This window comes from Chlorocebus sabaeus, chromosome 21, assembly GCF_047675955.1.
Source record: "Chlorocebus sabaeus isolate Y175 chromosome 21, mChlSab1.0.hap1, whole genome shotgun sequence".
Taxonomy (NCBI): Eukaryota; Metazoa; Chordata; class Mammalia; order Primates; family Cercopithecidae; genus Chlorocebus; species Chlorocebus sabaeus.
The window spans coordinates 25,861,205-25,883,200 of NC_132924.1; the positions used below are offsets into that span (position 1 = coordinate 25,861,205).

Consider the following 21,996-nt stretch of genomic DNA (forward strand, 5'->3'; position numbering starts at 1 on the left):
CACACAGAAGACACTAGGGTTCTGGAAATGAACTGTATATTAATTTGGGTAGTGGTTAGTTTTACCTTGCATATCTAAATTCATAAATACCTAAATTAAGGTATTCATAATAGATACCCAAATTAAGAAAGTTCAAAGTTCGTTTTCTTGCTTAGGATTAAAATTTCCAATATTTATGACAAATAAGCATGCAGGATCAAGTTTTTAGAGCATAATTTTGCAGGTAATTTTAAATCTTAAGCCCTATGAAGGTTACCGAAACAAAACAAAACAAAACAAAACAAAATCCTAAAATAGAAACATCGTAAAGGAGAAATAAGAAATTCACTTCACAAAATTATTCCTTTGGGATCTAGTTACTAAACTGCATCTTGTAGTTTGATATATATGAGTTACTGTCCAGAATATATAGACTGTCCTTCCATCCTGTGCACTGGGATGATCACTACCACTTCTTTGAATTCAGCTAAAAGCATCACTGCCTCAATGAAGCCGACTCCAGCCAGAAATGTTCACTTGCCTCCTCTCTGCTCATGTCCTATATATCACATAAGCAGAGCTCAACAACAATATTTTTAATCAACAGTTTAGAGCAGTACTGCCAAACAAAAATACCATGTCAATCACATAATTTATAATTTTCTTAGTAGCCACTTTTAAAATAGGAAAAAGGTTAAATAAAAAAAAATACCATGTCAATCATATAATTTATAATTTTCTTAGTAGCCACTTTTAAAATACAAAAAAGGTTAAATAAAATTATTTTATTTATACATCCAAAATATTATCACTGTAGTATACAATCAATATAAAAAATTATTGAGATTTTTTTTCCATGCTCAGTCTTAGACATCTGTGGTATATTTTATATTTGCAGAACATCCCAATTCAGACCACCCACATTTCAAAGATTAACAGCCACACATGGCTACAGGTTGCTGTAATATTTAATAAAAAGTGCATATCTAGAATCCAGCCCCTTGCTCTATAAAGTGTGATCTATCATCCAGCAGCATCAGCATCACCTGTGATCTTGTTAGAAATGTAGAAATTGCAGCCCATCTCAGACCTACTAGAAGAACTAAATTTAACAGGATATCCAGGATTGGAATGCATAGCAAATACTGACAAGCAGTAAATTAGATCACATATACCTTGGGAGTCTTACAGAATTGCTATTGCCATTCAACTATGATATGGTATTATACCACTGACTAATATAGAACACTGTATTTAAATAACAAAAGCTTTTCTATAAATCATGTTTTCTCTACACTATCCAATGCAATTTTCTGCAATGATGAAAATCTTCATATATGTGCTGCAAAAAAATGGCAGCCACTTGCCACATGAGCTGTTAAGCACCTGAAATGTATCTGGAGCAAATGAAAAATTGCATTTTTAATATAACTAATTTTAATTGATTTAAACATGTGGCAAATGACTACCATACTTGATAGCACAACTCCAGGGGAATTGGTTACTATGTCACAATGTCATCTCTAGGAGAGTCCTCGGGACAAATTTGGAAAGTTCTAGTCAAGATAATTCTTCTGATTAACTGTACTTCTTTTTTTTTTTTTAATTTTATGAAGTCATATTTACTATCTTACACTGAATAAGGGCAAATTTGTATCTTACTTCTAAGGAAGCATAATAAAAGTTACGATATGTGCTTTGTATTAATATTATTCCAGCTTATCATCAATTAACAATACTAATATCCATACCTGTACAGTCTTTTTAATTCTATGAGAAGGACCTGGATACTCTGGAGAATACAAATCTGTGAGGAATAATGAGTTGATTAACGTCGACTTTCCCAATCCAGATTCACCTAAAATAAGGGAAAATATCTGTTAAATTCACCCACTTTACCCAACCTTAAATATTCAACAGATGCTATAATTGAACTTGCTTTATGCAAGTACTTCTTGGTGAAACAATGAAATGACATTAGAAAATATGCTACAAAGAATAAGTATCTTGTCCTCAGTTTCTTAGCTATCAAATTAGACTCATGCTTCCAGGGATTCTTTTCAGTCTTCTAATTATACCACTTATATTCATTAAAAGTAATGTATCTAATAAGCTACATTTTTAATAGTAATGTATTCCCAAAGAAAAAAGTCATTATTAAAAAATCCAAGTTGGATTATACATTGCTGCTTGAGTGAAATAAAGTTTTTCTTTACTAATAGACAATAATGAATGACCAAAACAAGAAATCATGCAGCCATAAAAAGCAAAAATCTGCTAATACAAAGAATAATTAATCACAATGAACACCTCCACATAAAATTCTAAATCACAAAAAATACTTTCTAATTTAGCCACCCATCAGTCTAAATATAAGGGTACTTCTCCCAAACCAGAATCCAAAAAATCTTAGGTAATTATTTTTTATACTGCTTCTACTCGAAGTAGGAGGTAGACATGAAGGAAGCTAGGCCATGATTTGTACTCTGATCACGTACTCTTTTTTGACTCTCCATGTCTAGTCTAATATACATAGTCTAGTGTATAGTAACTATTACAAGTATACCAAAATATAAATGGCTTCAAGGTATATATAACCTAAGGTTAAAATAAATTATAAACCATATTACGATAATTAACATGGCATAGAGTTAAAGTATGTATTGTTAATAATTCACCTAGAGTAATAGGCATGTTTAGCCTAAGTAACTGATGTCACAATATATGTCTAGGAAGAATTCTTTTTATATCAGCTCTCAAAAGAGATAAGATCCTTTCCACATGGTCTGGGCTTACCCCTTTGACTGAGAGCATGCCACTTTTTACTAGATGTAAAAATGCCAAAAATGTCTAAGTCACAGGAAAGTAACATGGGTTGGCCACACGCAATTCTTTCTTAACTCTTATACCTTGAAAGCAGAAAGACTAGAATAAAACCCAAGCATTTGGATGTTATCAGAAATATCTACAATATTTCCTTTTGGAAATATAAATGAAAATTTTAGTATATACAATAATGTTTTGGGAAATTAAAAAGTATGCTCATTAAAAGATTAACACTGTACTCAATAAATTATGTTTAGAGGTTTTTTTAGTTTTTTTACCCTTTTTATTTGTGGTGAGAAGTCGGGGAACAAGACGACACAGGACAAAGGGAAAAGAAAGAGGAAGAAAAATAAAAGTCTGAAAGGTAACACACCAAAATGTAAATAGTGGCTACTCTGGGGATAGTACAATGTAGATGATTTTTCTTAGTTCGTTATACTTCGGGGTGCTGTAAACTTCCTTCAATATGATTCTATTATATACGTAATTTTAAAAGCATTACTGAGTGGCATCAGCAAAACAGCAAATTAAAAAGCTCAAAGCCTCATTTCCTCACAGAAACACCAAAAACAACGAAAAACTCGTAGAATTAACCTTACAGGACCTGTGAAAAACAGTCAAAAGTCTATAGCGACGAAGCAAATGCCCAATTAAGGAAAAAAAATATGTAAAACTTTTGTGACATTTTTCTGTGATCTTGTCCCACCCCTTCTGCAGTTTATCTGGGTCTCAAGAAGGCAGCAAACCAAATCCCAATTCATTCCCTTCAAACGGGCAGGAAGAGTGCAGACCTAACTTGTAACATTTTAACCTCTCTGGTCTGCCAGAAGAAGGGATTCCTGTAACTGGGACCTCATTTGGAGAGAGAAGCAATGCGCACCACTTATGAAAGCTGCAAGACGACACAATAGATATTTGGGGCATAAGATTACAGTGGGTAGATATAATAGACCATCTGAGCATCCAGGTGAGACTCTTCAGGAAATTAAGACATTCAAAAGCAGCCATGTATACAGGAGGAATTGAGAAAGCGACCCACAGGCCTAGGCAATACAAATGCTCAGAAAAGAAGATCTTAAGCTTTCATCTTGGGGTGATCACTAGGTTAAGGGCATGCTCAACTCATCAGCAGAGAAATGCCCCAGTAGTACACAGCCAGTGTGCAACTGAGAGAGGTGACTCTTTAAAATACTCAGTTTTCAAAAAACATCACAAGGCATGCAACAAGGTATAGGAAAATATGGTCCAAAGGAACAAAAATCTCCAGAAACTATTCCTGAAGAAATACAGATATTAGACTTTTTAGACAGACTTGAAAGTAGCTGTCTTAACTATGCCCAAAGAGCTAAAGAAAAAAATGAACCAAAATGCATGGAAATCAGGAAAATAATAAGCAAAATGAGAATATCAATAAAGAGGAATTATAAAAACAAATTGTGGAGCTGAAAAATACAATAATTGAATTGAAAATGCCACTATATAGGTTCAATAGCAGAACTGAGTAGGCAAAAGAAAAAACTCAGTAAACATGAAGACAATTGAAATTATCAAATCTGAGCAGAAAGAAAAAAGATGAAAAGTAAACAGAGCCCAAGAGATTATGAAACAAAACAACTGGACCAATATATACCCAATGGATGTTTCAGAGGAAGAGAAATGAACACAGAGATTACATGAAGGAAAAAACTCCCCAAAGGTGATGAAACCGATGAATCTACAAATCCAAGGATCTCAACAAACTCCAAATAAGAAAAACTCACAACCAATATCAACACAATTACAATCAAACTGTCAAAAGCCAAGACAGAACCTTGAAAGTGGCAAAAGAGAAGCGACTCACTGCATAGTCAGAATCCTCAAATAAGACTATAAGCCAACTTTCTGGCAGAAACCTTGGAGGCCTGAAGGGAGTGCAATGATACATTTAAAGTGCTACAAGAAAATAACTGTCAAATGCAAATTCTGTATCTGGCAAAAGTGACCATTATAAATGAGGGAGAAATAAAGACATTCCCCAATAAACAAAACCTGAGGGAGGTTCATTATCACTACACATATATTACAAGAAATACTGAAGGTAGTCCTTCAGGTTGAAATAAAAAGACTCTAGACAGTAACTCAAAGCAATATAAAGATGTAAAGATCCCGTAAAGGTAAATGCAAGGGCAAATGTAAAAACCAGTATTATTAGCATTTTAGTTTGCAAGTTCACCTTACATTTTCTATGAGTTTTTAAAGGCAAACGCATTAAAAAATCATGAATCTGTGTTAATAGGTACATCAAGTATAATACTGTAACTTACGACATCAATAACATGAGAGGGACAGAGCAGTGGAAGTGTAGTTGTTCAATGTGATTTAAGCTAAACTGGTATAAAAAATTAGACTGTAAAAACTTTAGGATATTATATATTATGCCTATAATAACCAAAGAAAATTTCTATAAAATACACCAAAAAGAAAAAAAAGAGAGACGGGAATCAAATTGTGTCACTACAAAAAATCAAGTAAACACAAACGAAGGCAGTAATGGAAGAAATGAAGGACAAAACAGCTAAAAGACACACAGAAAACAAAATGGCAAAAGTTAGTTCTTCTTTATTAGTATTTATAGGTAAATTGATTAAACTCCCCCAATTAAAGGCACAGAGTGTCATAATAAAATGATATGACCCAACTGCATATCTATAAAAGACACATTGTAGATCTAAGAAAACATATAGGTTCAAAGTAAAAGTTTAGAAAAAGATAATTCATGCAAATTCATGCAAATAGTAACCATAAAGGTAGAGAAGCCATACTAATATTAGACAAAATAGTCTCAAGTCAAAAACTATTATCAAAGACAAAGAAGGACTTTAAATGTTGATAAATGGGTCACTTTGCCAAGATGATGTAACAATTAAAAACATATATATACAGCAAACATCAGAACTTTAAATTATGTGAAGCAAACATTGGCAGAATTAAAGGGAGAAACAGACAGTTCTATAATAATAGTTGGAGACTTCAATACTCCAGTTTCAATAATGGACAGGACAACTAGACGGAAATAAACAAGGAAATAGAGGATACAAACAAAACTGTAAAGCAATTGAAGCTAACACAGACAAAACACTGCATCCAACAACAGTGGTCTACACACTTTTCTCAGGGGCATGTAAAACATTTTTCAGCAATGACTAAAAGAAACAAGTCTTAACAAATTTTAAAGAATTGAAATCAAGCAAAGTATTTTTTTCCCATCATAATAAAATGAAACTAAAAATCGAAAACTAACAAATATTTGGAAATCAAACAACACATTCTTATCAATCAATGGATCAAAGAAGAAATCACGAGGGAAATTAAAATATACCCTGAGACAAAATAAAAATAAAAACCCAACATGCCAAAACCTATGGAATGCAGAAAAAGCAGTGCTAAGAAGGAAATTTATAGTTGTAAACACTTACATAAAAATGAAGATTTTAAACAACAACCTATGTTTACACCATAACGAATTAGGAAAAGAAGAGCAAACTAAACGCAAGGCTAGCAAAAACAAGAAAAAAATAAAAATTAGAGCAGAGATAAATAAAACAGATTTTAAGAATAGAAATTGGGCCGGGCGTGGTGGCTCACGCCTGTAATCCCAGTATTTTGGGAGGCCGAGGAGGGTGGATCACCTGAGGTCAAGAATTCAAGACCAGCCTGACCAACATGGTGAAACCCCGTCTCTACTAAAAATACAAAACTGGACCGGATTTAGTGGCGCATGCCTGTAGTCCCAGCTACTCGGGAGGCTGAGACAGAAGAATCGCTTGAACCCAGGAGGCAGAGGGTGCAGTGAGCCAAGATCGTGCCATGGTACTCCAGCCTAGGCAAGAAGAGCGAAACTCTGTTTCAAATAAATAAACAAACAAAAGAATAGAAATCGGCCGGGCGCAGTGGCTCATGCCTGTAATTCCAGCACTTTGGGAGGCCGAGGCGGGCAGATCACGAGGTCAGGAGACTGAGACCATCCTGGCCAACATGGTGAAACCACGTCTCTACTAAAAATACAAAAATTAGCTGGGCGTGGCAGGGCATGCCTGTAATCCCAGATACTCAGGAGGCTTAGGCAGGACAACTGCTTGAACTTGGGAGGCGGAGGTTGCAGTGAGCCGAGATCGCGCTACTGCACTCCAGCATGGCAACAGAGCTAGACTCCGTCCCAAAAAAAGAATAGAATCAGCAAAACCAATCGTTAGTTCTTCAAAAGAATAAACAAAATTGACAACCCATAAACTAGATTGAGAATAAAAGAGTGAGACTCAAATTACTAAAATCAGAAATAAAAGTGGGGGCTGGGTGTGGTGTCTAAGGCCTATAACCTCAGAATTTTGGGAGGCCGAGGCGGAGGGATCACTTCGGCTCAGGAGTTCAAGACAGGCCTGGGCAACATGGCAAAACCTTGTCTCTATTAAAAATACAAAAAAATTACCCTGTCGTGGTGGCACATGCCTGTAATCCCAGCTATTCAGGAGGCTGAAGCAAGAGAATTGCGTAAACCAGGAGGCGGAGGCTGCAGTGAGCCGAGATGGCACCACTGCACTCCAGCCTGGGTGACAGAGCAAGACTCTGTCTCAAAAAAAGAAATAAAAGTGGCTCATGGCTTTCCTAATTAAGGACTGGACTATTTGCCACCACCCCACCCCTCCCTTTTTTTGAGTAACTTTCCTTTTTGGAAACAGTGATGAAGGTTTCTCCCTTTATTCTCAACAGTATGTACACCTCATACTACTCTCTACTATCAAATTTCTAAATACTTTCTGCTTTTTTAATACTCTTTAAAAATTAGCAAATGCCTAGTTATACTTTCAGTTAAGATAATACTTTTTCCCATTGGATTTTTTTATCTTTTAAATTCTTAACATTGACTATGTGAAGTAATACGCTGTATACCCTGAACTCAGCTATGAGATATTTAACATATCAGGGGAGATATAAATTAGCTTCCATCAATTCCTAGGCTACTTACACTGAAATTATGGACCAAAGCTTTCTAATTCAATTCCCAAGTGGCATTAAAACCAAGATGTTTTGTATTTCAAGAAACTTTATCCACGGTTATGAAAGTTTAAAAACTTATCAAATATGTGGGAAACCTGCAATTTAAAGATAAATGATTAGGTTTCCTGTTATAATGTGAACCATAACTGCACTAATTGGGTGATCTCTATCAAAGTAAACACTGCAAACAATAATGGGTATCATTTGGCCAATAAAAAGATAATTTCTGATTCCAATTCAACATTGCTCCTGTATACGTGTTTCTCTAGTTCTCAACTACACATTTATTCTTGAGTTATTTCTATGTTAGTTGTAGTTTTCTTTTTAAGTTGGCTCTGGGCAAAGTAAACCTTTCATAACAGATTGAGAATTGTTCAATTTCCTCAATTCTAAGATACAATTTTGCCCCCCAATATTTCTAAAAACAAATGTCTCATAAACAAAATGTAATTGACTGTACTATTTACCTCCCTCAAATCAAATTTGATTATGTTTCAGAGTAGATCTTATCTTAGAATCAAGGAAGCAGGAAAATCAAAACACTTCTTCCCCTAGAATCGAATTCAATTAGAAAAGCCAAATCATAGAGGCCTTAATTATTTTTTCCTATAACTGAGAACTTTATATTTAATTTTTAGAACAATTTATTCTGAACTCAAGTGATTTCTATTTCCTTACAAATTGGAAGATTCCAAAGAAACAGAAGGTTTTAACACAAACCTGGATGAGAAATAAGTAACCAAGACCATCTCTCACCTTGAGGCTCATGAGGTGAAACAAAAGCTCCTCCTTGAGTTATATGCAATAGGGGTAATGATCCTCAAAGAGCCAAGTTTCATTCAGGGTGAGGAGGCAGAAAAAATGGGTACCAAAAAGTAGTTGAGAACTCAGTCTGCTTTTTCTGGTTCTGTATGTAAGGAGCTTGGAAGTTGCTACTCCATTCTAAGAAGTAAAAAGCTGAAAAGATCTGATATTTAAGAACAGAATCCGATCTTTAAGAGCAGTAAGGACACAAGGCAGTGATCCAGCAATTGTCCTTCTTGATGTTTACCCAGCTAAGTTAAAAACTTAGATCCACACAAAGTCTTGCACACAGGTATTTGCAGCAGCTTTATTTATAATTGCCAAGATGTGGAAGCAACCACAATGTCCTTCAGTACTTGAATAGATAAATACACTATGGTACATCCAGAAAATGGAGTATCACTCAGCACCAAAAAGAAATTAGCTACCAAGCCATGAAAAGACACGGACCAATGTACACTGGTGAGCAAAAGAAGCTAAATTAAAAAGAATACATACCGTATAATTCCATTATTATAATTCCATTAATTCTACAATTATATAATGGAATTATTGTAAGCAAGATACTTGCATTTTCTGTTTTCTTACATATCAAATAGTATAAGAGTATGAACTATGAGGAATAAATTAGGTAATATATGTGACATCTAAGCACAGTGCCTGGTATACATTAAGTGCTCAATAAGTAGTTGTACTATTTCTGTGATTCATTTAAGGAAATTAGAAACACATGAAAGTCTGACATGACAGAGGTAAGAATATAAATAACAACAAAATGTTAAAAAATGCTTCAGGCAAAGACTTGGAAACAATAGGAAGTTAGCAAATTCCACATTAAAAGACTATAGGTCTTTTGGATATGGATAAATCAAGTGCTTAAAAAATAAAAATGATTTAAATAATATGCTTAATTTTCAAATATACATACAGAAATTTTTACCCAAAGAATAAACTTATTTTTGAAACCTATGGAATACTAAATACGCTGATTCTATGTAAGACTACACAGAAAAATAAATAAATGCTGGAACCTACAGAATATATTCTCTGAATGTAGTGAAATTAAAAATTAACAAAAAATAACACAATCCATCCACCTACTTAGATCTCTCTCCTTAACTCTTCCTATGTGAAAATTACTCAAATACAAACAAAATGAGTATTACACATAAAAATCTAGGAGATTTGACTAAAGTATTTGGAGGAAAAACTCATGCTTAAAATAAGCCTAAAGAAAATAAATCAACCATCAGGATGGTTCTTGGTGAAACTGTAAACTGGTACAGCTTTTCTGAAGAATAATTTGGTAATCCACCAAAATTTAAATCTACATGCCTTTTGACCCAGGATTTCAGTTTCAGAAATGTACATTAGAGGCATTTATATGTGTGCCTAGAAATCCAAGGAACCTAAGCAGTGTTAACTATGAACAACTCTCTTCATTAATAGCTGACTGTATAAATCATGATAAAGATATTATAGAATACCACATAATTGCTAAGAATATACTGACAGGAATATTCAGTATATATATATACATATATACACACAGTATATTCAGTGATAGGGAAAAAACATTCACAGAACAGTACTTACAGCATGGTACTGTTTACATACAAAAAAAATTGACATAGGAATGCCTGGTGTATATAAAAGTATAAAAAAATGCCAAAACACTTACACCAATTTAATGCTTATCTCTAGAGACAGGAATGGAAATGAAGGTGGGAGAAAAAAGGAAACTCGCTTTTTACTAAATATCTTTAGAATTTAGTTTTTTAAAAATAAAATGTATATTTTATAAACTTTTCTTTCTTTGGGAAGCTGAGGGGAGGGTAATAATAACAGGGAACATACCAACTTTCTAATAGTGTTTATTTCTAGATGGGAAAGGTTATGAAACATTTAAATTTTTCTTCTTTGTGTATCAGTTTTTCTACAAGAACCATAAATTATATTAATATTTAATTTTAACTTTTAATTCTTTAAAGGAGTTATGTTATCTACATGTTATGCTACAAATAATTCAAGAAGAATGCCTGAGAACAGCCTACCTGCAAATATAATGATTGGGAGTACTGGGATAAAAGTTAAGAGAAAAATGAGTATTGAGTCCAGTAAGAGACTACAGAGTAAATGAGAGGGAGGCATCAGGCACAGGTTACTGCAGATGCTGGCAATACAGCTCCAGACAGCTGTACTACAGGAATTCTCAATCTTGACACTACTGACATTTTGGATTGGATAATTCTTTATTGTGAGAAGTGTCTTGTTAATTGAAGGACGCTTGGCAGCATCCTTGGCCTTTACCCATTAGAAGTCAGTTAGCATCCCTCCTCCCCAGTTGTGGCAACCAAAAATGCTTCCAGACACTGACAAATGTCCCCTGGGGGGGCATTTTTCAAATTTTGAATCCCCAAATCCTCTAGCACTGATACTACTATGCATAAAAAATAATGACAGTGACAGTCAGTAAGTTATAAATTCTTCTGTGTGCCAGTATTTTACAAGCATTGACTTAGTTAACCTTTATAACATCATTAGATAGATCCTTCAGGTTGTGTATCACTTATCCAAAATGCTTGGGACCAGAAGCGTGTTGGATTTGGGGCTTTTTCAAATTTTAGAATATTTGCATTGCTCATCAGTTCAGCATCCCTATTCTGAAAAGCCAAAATCCAAAAACTGGTTCAATGAGCATTTCCTTTGAGCATCATGTCAGCACTCAAAGTTTCAAACTTTGGAGTATTTGAGATTTCAGATTTTTGGATTAGGGATACCCAATCTGTATCATTATCATTACCATTTTAAGGTGAAAAAACAGAAACAAAAGTGAAATAACTTACTAATGCCAAACAGTTAATAAGTGGTAATGTCAGTATTTGACACTAGGCAGTATGTTCTACTGCCTTTCTTTTACCCACTCTCATTTATCCACTAAAGACTCTGTCCCAGAATTCCCGAGTACCTTCCTAATCTGGTTAACCAGGTTATTTGACATGTGATATTTTACCGGTATCTTCATTAACAATAATACTTAATATTTTTATTCAATAACTATAAGAAAGACACTGAGCTAGGCACTTTACATGCATTCAATGACTTCAATAATTACAAAACTCTACATAAGATTCTTTACACAATTTTACAGCTAAGTAAACAAAATCTCTGAAAGTAACTTGCCAATTGGCAAATCTCATGTCCTTTATCATACTACACTTCCCAGACTCTGAGCAGGCGAAAGGAATATGCTTCTTGACCTCTATGTCCTGGTCCACTTAGTGTTTTTTTTCCCCCAAGAAGAGTCTCACTCTGTCGCGCAGGTTGACGTGAGAGGCACAATCATGGCTTACTGCAACTTCTGCCTGCTGGGCTCAAGTGATTCTCCCACCTCAGCCTCCCGACTAGCTGAGACTACAGGTGCATGCCACCATGTCCAGTTAATATTTTTTTAAGAGATGAGGTCTCACTATGTTGCCCAGGTTGGTCTCAAACACCTGGATTCAAGCAATCCTCCCGCCTCGGCCTCTCAAAGGGCTGGGATTACATGCTTGAGCACCAGGGCCACTGCTTTTATTGCACTAACCACAATGAGTTTCACATGGAAAAGTAAAGGATAAAGCAATTCAAAATTTAGAAGAGAAAGAAGAGAGAAACTAAGTTCAATAGCCTTTAATCTTGTCAGACTGAGTACTTCTACCTACCCCTAGTATCAAATCCCACATCTGTCCTGAAACTAAATTATAACCTCTTTAGTAGGTTGAGGAAGAGGGAAAAAAGAACCTTTTACAAGATACAATAATAGATCTATGTCCTTTCAAGAATAACACTGATTCAGTGAATATTCTTCTAAAGTACTCAGTCACGTACCTCATACAAATGAGGTATTTGTAGGTTATTGTATTGTCTTAATGATTCTATTATCATAACACAGAGGTTAGTAAAATGTCATTCAAACAAGCCTGATAAAATACAGTTTATTTCCCATAAGCAAAGTCACCTTACTCAAATCATTGTGACTGTATGACATTGCTATGGGAGCTCTAAAAACAAGCTATTTTGTAACGAGTAAGCAGTCCTCTTACTTGGTAGCAGAGTAAAATATAGCATCTGACAAATACGAAAATAGTTTGGTAATACTATTATTCTTTCCTGGAAATTTTTCCTAAGAAGTACCCTGAAGGTGTAAATTAAGTGTATTCCAAATTTTTCTGTGCTTCCTTAAGTATCACATACCCTTAATCCAAGTTATCTCGTTTTTTTTTTTTTCCAGAAGTACTAATAATTGTAAGAAAGCAGTTGTGTAACTTTGGAAAAGTCTAGGGGCAAAGGTTATAGTAGTCCATTAGAGCTTAAAATTTCCTTGAAATCTCTTATCTCAGTTCCATCAATAAATTTGCCTTGTGACCTTGGGCAAATCTATACTTTCTGTGTGTCAGTGCCCTCCTCTCTGAAATGTAGATAAAAGCAGTACCTACAACACAGAGTTGGTGTGAGAAATAAGTGATCTCATTAGAATCATACCTTGGCACAGTGGACACGTGAATATCAATAATTGGTAGTTGCAAAGAAATGTATTTTATTACTATTCATGTTTTCTCACAGAAAAAGAAAGGACCCTAGTGCAACTACTAAGAATAAGGGTCAAAGGTGAAGTAGACAGACTTAAGAAGGAAATAAACATTTGAAACAGGGATGCAGGGGAGTAAAGTAGAAGAGTAAGGTTGGCAATTTATTGACACTAAAGGGTACTGGCCTCAAAATAAATAAAAAGGAATGTTGAAAGCAGTGAGGCTATGCCTGAGTTTGGACATTAATTTCTACTCACATTTAGTAGAGTAATATTTACTTCCACACCAAAATGTCAAATGGCCTATAATTATAAGACAAAATATAGCAGCCTTGTCTAATAATCTCAAAGTGACTTATAACTACAATTGATCCTTATTCATTGGCTTTACTAAAGGGAAGGAAATAGTGTCATTAATGCAAAACAGTAGAGAGCTATAATCAGTCCTACCAAATCAAACTCTACTTAAACACAAAATCTGTGGAAACAACCCAAATCAAGTGTACTTCTGCATTATTTAGAAAACATTTAATAATAGAGTTCAGAATATATATACTGGCTTAAGAACAAAATTACTCAAGATAAAAAGACTATCCGTAACATTTCATATTTCTTCAAACTAGTATTTTAATAAATCCAAACAAACTTTTTGAATGTTCCAAATTAATGTCTATTTTACATTTATTTTGACTTTGAAATGCATTATACATGTTTTGCAACAATGTCATTATCATTCCCTCATTTTATTGCAGTTTAAGGGGTAATAACTGGATTTTAAATTTTTTTGTCCTTGTTAAAACAAAATATAGTATTTACAATTTAAGATGTTACTCTATGAAAATTATGAAACAAGAGTAACTACAGTTAGTAATACAACACCTGTACTTTAACCTAATAAGCAGGTTAAAATAACCCATATCCTTCTTATCTTTGAGGTCTTGCCCATGAAAGCCATATATTCTATAACTATTCAAGAATGTTAAATTTCAAGCCTAAAAATAAAACATTCATCAAATATTTGTTTATAAGGTTTTGAAGAAAGTCACAATAATATTTGTTTATAATAGCTAACATCAGGTTTCTTCAGGTCTTTGGGATTGGGATCCTCCAGTACTCATAATAAAGGAATCTGAGCAGTCCTGCTTTAAAGATACTTGCTTATCTTTGTCTTACTCAGCATCTCAACTTTGTATCCATTTCTTATTAATCTCTAGATTTTCTGAGACTAAAGTAGTACCTGACACTTTATAAGTGATGATTAAATTTTTACCAAATAAATGAATGAGGAATGCAAAGATAAGATGTAGTCCTTGATCTTAAAAATATTAGTATGGTAGAAGAGGTAAGATATGCAAACAATGAACAAACAAGGCAGAATTTTATCAAAACCATGAATGAGATACCCCAAAGCAACAGAATTTCAGGAAACTGAGAATCACACCAACCTGGAAAGGAGGTCACATTTTAATGAGGCTTTGAAAGATGGAGTATCATTTCACAAAGCATTTCAACTTTGTGGGATATCTGTGATACCAGGAGCCACTTTTACCATTTTGTAGCAATTGTATGGAAAAGAAAGCAAAGGATTTTTAGAAACAGAATCTTTAAGTCCTTTCAGAATGTTTTACCATGTTAGAGTGAGGCAAGAGAAAAGTCTGAGAGGAGCTGGTGATCACACTGTGGAGCTTTTCTACCTTGTTCCTCTAACTCCTTCCTTCCTTTTTCTCCTGGGTTTTGAAATCAATTTTGTACAAATTCAAATCCTTGTTCATTAACATACAAGTATATGACCTTGATCAAGATACTTTATTAATTAAATGCACAGGGCTTGACATTTTAAAAAGCACCTCAAATGAAACCTATTAAGAGGTGAGACAGTGACAAACCATAGTTCTTAACCAAAATACATATTAGTGTCATCTCAGGAGCTATTTCAAAATAGATGATCATATTCCATCCTAGACCCAAAGCCCAGAATATCTAGGCAAGTGTTTCCAGGAATACTTTGAAGAAGCTTCCCAAAATGATTTGAAAGGTAGATGCAATTAATAAATTCTTATGTTCATGTCGTCCTGTCCATAAAAAGAAAATTAAGAAATTCTAGTAAATAAAGGATGATATACGACAATATGCCAGATTAAATCAACATTTAAAGATGGCCCATAGGAAAGGATCCTAATAAAGCAGGCTTCAACACAACCAGGTAAACCAGGAGGCAGTATCATAAAAAGTGAGGAAGAAAGTTTCAAGGAAAAAATGGTCAATGCCAAATAAGTTAAAGAAAAAGACAATCAGAAGGCCTTTTACTGACCTTTAATAAAAGTAGTTTTGTGTTAAGGAGAGAAGCCAAATGGTGAGAAATTAAGTACTGGATGGGAAATTTAACAGTAGAGGTTTATTTTTTCTTTACACCTGGCTGTAAAATGAAGAAAAGATATCACACCAAGATGTTTTGCCAAGGGAGGGTGCTATTCTTTGTTTTACTTTTTAATAAACTTAATCTGGTGAAGATTTAATCAGTGAAGAACAATCTAGACCAGGTATCCCCAGCCCCCAGTCCGTGGCCTGTTAGGAACCAGGCCGCACAGTAGGAGGTGAGTGGTGGTGAGCATTACTGCCAGCGCTCTGCCTCCTGTCAGATCAGCGGCAGCATCAGATTCTCAAAGGAATGCAAGCCCTATTGTACACTGCGCATGTGAGGGATCTAGGTTGTGTCCTCCTTATAAGAATATAATGCCTGATGATCAGTTTCATCCTAAAACCGTCCTGCCCCCCTCCCCTCCACACACACACCCTGGCAGAAAAATTGTCTTCCACAAAACCAGTCCCTGATGCCAAAAAAACTGGGAGCCACTGGTCTAGACTACATTAGATACATTCCATACAAATGTTGATCTGGTATTTGCTATAAGACAATTTCATCTCCGCAAAATCTATTAGGATATCTTTTAACATACACACTGATGTCCATGCTAATACTAAAAGGCAAGTTAAACAGGCTCTATATAACCTGGCCCTGCAATTATCTTAAAAGAAGTTTACTTATTCTAATTACTATAATTGCACCAGTACTAAGAACTAACAATTCTGCTGTGTAGTTAGTAGCAAACATTCCAACCAGCTACTCAATAATTACCTCATTTGCCAATTCAAACAGCTTTCACTTGCTACATGTCTGAGTCTGGGAGGTGCAAAGAGGTATGTTATGATCTTTCTTGTTATACTTAGAAACAGAAGCATTCTTTATACAACCCAGTTCAAGTGGACAACTACATTTTTAAATTATCATGTTACCAGAGAAATCCTTACTGCCTACTCAGAACATTTTCTTCCTGATTATTTAGAAAATGATTATCCCATTTTTGTAGTAAAAGATATTGCCTGACCTTTCATAAGATATATACCAAGTTTCTGTAAGTTCTTTTGCTAAACTGAAAAGAGTTGAAATTGACAGTTTAAATACTGTCTATGAGCTGTCCCTCAATGTTCCTCTAAATTCTTCCCATTACCTGAAATTCTAATTGATCATTCAATACACATTCCTCCTTAAAAATGGGTGGATCGGCCGGGCGCGGTGGCTCAAGCCTGTAATCCCAGCACTTTGGGAAGCCGAGACGGGCGGATCACGAGGTCAGGAGATCGAGACCATCCTGGCTAACACGGTGAAACCCCATCTCTACTAAAAAATACAAAAAACTAGCCGGGTGAGGTGGCGGGCGCCTGTAGTCCCAGCTACTCGGGAGGCTGAGGCAGGAGAATGGCGTAAACCTGGGAGGCGGAGCTTGCAGTGAGCTGAAATCCGGCCACTGCACTCCAACCTGGTCGACACCGCGAGACTCCGTCTCCAAAAAAAAAAAAAAAAAAAAAAAAAAAGGGTAGATCACGAGGTCAGGCGATCGAGACCATCCTGGCTAACACGGTGAAACCCTATCTCTATTGAAAATTTAAAAAAAAGCCGAGCATGGTGGCAGATACCTGTGGTCCCAGCTACTGAGGCAGGAGAATGGCGTGAACCCAGAAGGCGGAACTGGCAGTAAGCCGAGATCGCGCCACTGCACTCCAGTATTCTTGTGAATACTATTAGTCTTTCACATCCTGGAATCAGACTTTCCCTCTAATTTCTATTTTGGGCCAGCCTTAATTAAGAAAGAGTTTTAATTTGGAAGAAAATAGAGCTAGTTTTGAATTACATAAATCAGAAAAAGTAGATTCTGCAGAAACATAGCAAAGGGCTCTACAAAAGTAGAGGGCAACTTATAGCTGGCCATGGGGCACGCTAGAGTGTAAGTAAAGGAGAAATATCAGGAAAAGAGATTTTATTTTACCCAGCTATCTAATGGATAGAAGACGGGAAGTAAGGTGTTTATTCTTGATGAGGTAGCATGTTCTATACAGTGGTTCTAAGAAGTGGCTTTCAAAGCAGAAGTGGGTAGTTTTTAACTATTTGAATTAGATAACCTATAGATTCTTTTAAGTTCTTACTTTTTATAAATCTCATATACAAAAACATACCCCCTAAGGACCAGGGATGAAGTATATGAATCATACCGTGATTATGTGAATTATATCTCATTGATATTTCTTTAAAAATAAATGAGTACTGTACTCATTTATTTTCAATTTGCAAAATGTATTTTGCAAGTACAAAATTTCAGAATAAAGAACAGTACTTTTTTTTAAATTTCAAACAAATAATCAAAGGCATGTAAATTAAAATGTAAAACCTTTGTCTAATACCAAATTAGCAAATACCAAATCTGACATTTAAGAGAGATTTCTGAGCAGCTGTAGACCTCACCAAGACAATGCAGACTCCACTGACTATTCCTGTGCCTGTGCTCCAGTTACCCGGGGGCCCTGATGGCTTCAGTAGTGGCACTGCCCCTGATGGACGCTGGGGCCCTTGAAGCCAGAGGTTCCTGAAATCCAACAGTGTCCCATAGTTCAAGAATTGCAGGAATCCCAGGAGCAGTGGGCTCAAGCTGCCCTTCGGGAGTGTTACCTCTGCAGCATGCTGGCTACGGTGCGTCGACAGGTGAGCTTCACACTACACGACTGTGTGCACATGGCTGCCCACTTCGGAGCCACCAATCTGGACATGGCCAACTTCTATGTGTCACAGCTGCAGACTCCCATAGGTGTGCAGAGGTGCTGCTCTAATGTACTGACATTATTTCACAAACCTTCAAGCCTGCGCAGCTGGAGCACAGGTACAGGAATAGTCAGTGGAATCTGCATGTTCTTGGCGAGGTCCACAGCTGCTCGGAAATCTCTTTTAAATGTCAAATTTGGTGTTTGCTAATAAAGATCTGTGTTCACCTTTCTGCTTGTGTCTAAGCCACTGTATCCCAGGCCTCTCAATGTTCCCCAGCCAGGAACTCTGGGCCTCATGGAGTTATGGGCCTCCTTGGAATTCTGAGCCAAGCCCCAAGCAACTCTGGACTCCTGAGACCTCCCCTTTGTCTTATCAGTAAAATTTTGCAACTCTAGGAATTTTAGGTCCCGTTGGATGGAATGCTCTACTTCACAGAACTCTGAACTTTCTAGATATACGCCTGATGTCATTTCCTAAAGTCTGGGGCTTGAGGGTGGGGTAATACAGGTGGGCAAATTACAGAGTGGTAAGTTATTTATTGAAGAGGTTGCAAAGTTCAGCCACCCTGAAGATACTCCCAAATGCTTCCCTCCTGCTAAAGAACCAACTACTCCAGGAAAAGAGATTTCCACTCAATGTTGGCAAGGATGAGATATATACGAGCATTCACACGCCTATCAAAACTGTATTAGTTGGTATGACATTTTCAGTTAACATCCTTTACCATGCCATCTACTTCTAGGAATGAAACACACAGAGAAAAACACTGCAATAATATTTTAACAATAAAAAAAGTGTGTGTGTGGTGGCAGAGGGAGACCTTCCAGGTCCAATGATGGGAGGTAGGCTAAGCGTATTATGATAACACCTATACAAATATTATTCAGCCATTAAAAATTAGCTTTTAAAAATCTGACATAGAGAAATGCTTGCCATAGCATTAGATGAAGAAAGTATACAAAGTAAATATGGTATTATAGCTATGCCTAAGATGCAGAAAATATAACAAAATTTAACAGTGGTGATGTCCTCTCTTAAAATGCCATATACTTCTTCATATTACTTTTCTAATAAAAAAAAATTTGTAACAAGTCTTAGTTTTTATAGGAAAAAAATTTCAAGCCCTATATCTGAATATCTGTTACATCAAAAAACAGGAGTTACCTAAATATCCAACCACATTTCAAACAAATATATAATTCATGTTGATTCAACAACAAAGGCAAACATCCACATATATAAAATCAGGCTCAAAATCTCAAAGTAAAACTGTTTTTAAAGTTTATTAACTTTTAATAAAATTAATTCCTAAGATTCTATTGCTGACATTAAATATGTGACACAGTCAAGGGAAAACAAGATACTCGAAAGGTTTGCAAGGAGTAGCATTAATATTCAGCAACTATAAAACAAGTGTACCCTTCAGACTAAATAGTCATGTCACATAAAAAACTTGAGCATGACATTAACCTACAGAGAATAACAGGTAAAAAGTCATATTGTGTTTTTAAGAATCCAAGCTACTCAGCTAAACCATGTTTAAAGAAGGAAAAGAATAAATTCTCAACCATCTTTTAAATCTGACTCTTACCAGAAAAGAGCTTTGCCCAGCAATCTATACTGAATTACAAAGAGCACACATTTGCCCCGAATGCTTATAATCAAAAGAGTTCAACCAAAACAGAAGTCCAAACTAAGGATTAATCAAATATTTAGCTTATTAATTGCATATCATTGTCTACCATCCCTGCTTTCCCTTTTCTTCACTCCTTGTTTTGGATCTTAAAACTAAGTCATGAAAATGCACGAATAAAAATATGTTTAAAATTAACATTTATACAATTTAAAGATTTGCTAGGCATTTTACATATATAATATATATACTAAGTACATTCATATACACAATTATCTCAAGCCCTCTGTGAGGTGGGGTAATCACTCACAGTACACAGCGTTCCTGTGTATCTCCACTCTACCACCATCCCACACCCACAGGTTCTTAAGGAACCCTACCACAGCTCTTTTATTTTTATTTTTCATATTTCTTTTTAGAAATGGGTCTCACTCTATTGCCCAGGCTTGTCTCGAACTCCTAGGCTCAAGCAATCCTCCTTCCTGGGCCTTGCAAAGTGCTGGGATTACACACATGAATGAGCCTGGCCTTCCTTTACTTTTTGTAATCACAACACAATGCTTGGATTATAAAAGACTAGGTAAGGTTTGGAGCAATGGCTCATACCTGTAATCCCAGCTAAGGTGAGTGGATCACTTGTAGTCAGGAGTTGGAAATCAGCCTGGCCAACATGGTGAAACCCTGTCTCTACTAAAAATACAAAAATTAGCCTGCTGTGGTGGTGTACGCCTGTAGTCCCAGCTACCTGGGAGGCTTAGGCAGGAGAAGACTGCTTGAACCCAGGGGAGCGGAGGTTGCAGTGAGCCGAGATCACTCCATTGCACTCTAGCCTGGGCAACAGAGTGAGACTCCATCTCCAAAAAATAAAAATAAAAAGACTAGTAAATATTTGTTATGAGAAGGAAAGTGAGATTCAAAGTGATCTGTCCAGAGTCATACAGCTTGTCTGTGACAGAAATTGAAGTTTTCAACTAGACTAAGTATGATATTCTTTTCAGTGTAACAGCTGCTGCACTATTATACTGTAGATATAAAGTTAGTTTAAATACAGAAGCTTATTTTCATGGTGTGACAAAAACGTTAAGTCAAAAACATGAATAAAATTTTACAAAATTGCCAAAATAAATTGTAAATTCCAAATTTAAACACAACAGTGAGTTACTAGTTGCAAGATTCTAATCGATCCTATCAGACTGATAAAGTTACCACATAAATCCAAATAAAAACTGACTACATGGCACTTTAAATGTACATTACTATACCATTTATTTAATTAAATGTAATTAGTAGTGTGGATTTCCCTGGAAATTCCTTTGAGGGTAGAAGTAATCATTTTCATTTTCATGTCATCCGCTTGATCAGTAATTCTTAGCACTCACACTGCTGATGTACATAAACTTAATTACTAATGATTCAATTAAAATTTACCCTCTGAACCAGGACAAGCATGCTATGGAAGAGCTCATCTTTTATGTTATTGTTGTCATTATTTCCATCTGTAACATAATAAACAATTTATAGCCTTCTATCATTAAACACTTGAGTTAGTTAAGAATGAACTGCAAATCTTCACATTTGATTCTCTGATATGCATAATTACCTTGTATTTATCATCTGCTTACTTAAGAGTTCTGGACAGTACAAGAAACAGAAGCCCCAAAGTCTAAAACTTTCTTGCTTCTAAATAGCAACCTATTTATTTGAACTGTTAGTAAATTTGGGGGACATCCTACTTAGTTTATCAAAATACATGTAAATATTATAACTCTGCAACACTTGTACGCATTTGCAGATAATTTTAATTTCCAAGCTAAATTTTAACAGAGCTTTTTATCTCCATTACTATGGCAGTACAAAATTACAATTTTGCTAATTTTTCTATATTTTTAGGCATCGAAAAAATGATTCTATTCACATACCAATTCTATAACACAGTTAAATATTGGCCTTAAACACTTCAAAATTACTTCAGCTCTTTCTTTTCCACATTTCTTCCTAAAAATTCAGTCCAAAAGTCATTACACGAGACTGAGAGAGGCAGATGTCCATGCTGGA

General features: G+C 35.4%; 1 protein-coding gene and 1 pseudogene across 2 annotated transcripts in view; one reads left to right on the forward strand and one right to left on the reverse strand.

The window, feature by feature from the left end:
* SEPTIN7 (septin 7) overlaps nucleotides 1–21,996 on the reverse strand; it is a 105,583-nt gene that overhangs the window by 40,645 nt on the left and 42,942 nt on the right. For both annotated transcript variants that reach the window (XM_038004831.2, XM_073008967.1), the window contains exon 3: nucleotides 1,731–1,837. In XM_038004831.2, coding sequence (XP_037860759.1) covers nucleotides 1,731–1,837 — 107 coding nt within the window. The remainder of the gene's footprint in view (nucleotides 1–1,730; nucleotides 1,838–21,996) is intronic.
* On the forward strand, nucleotides 17,932–18,664 carry LOC119626317 (gem-associated protein 7-like; annotated as a pseudogene).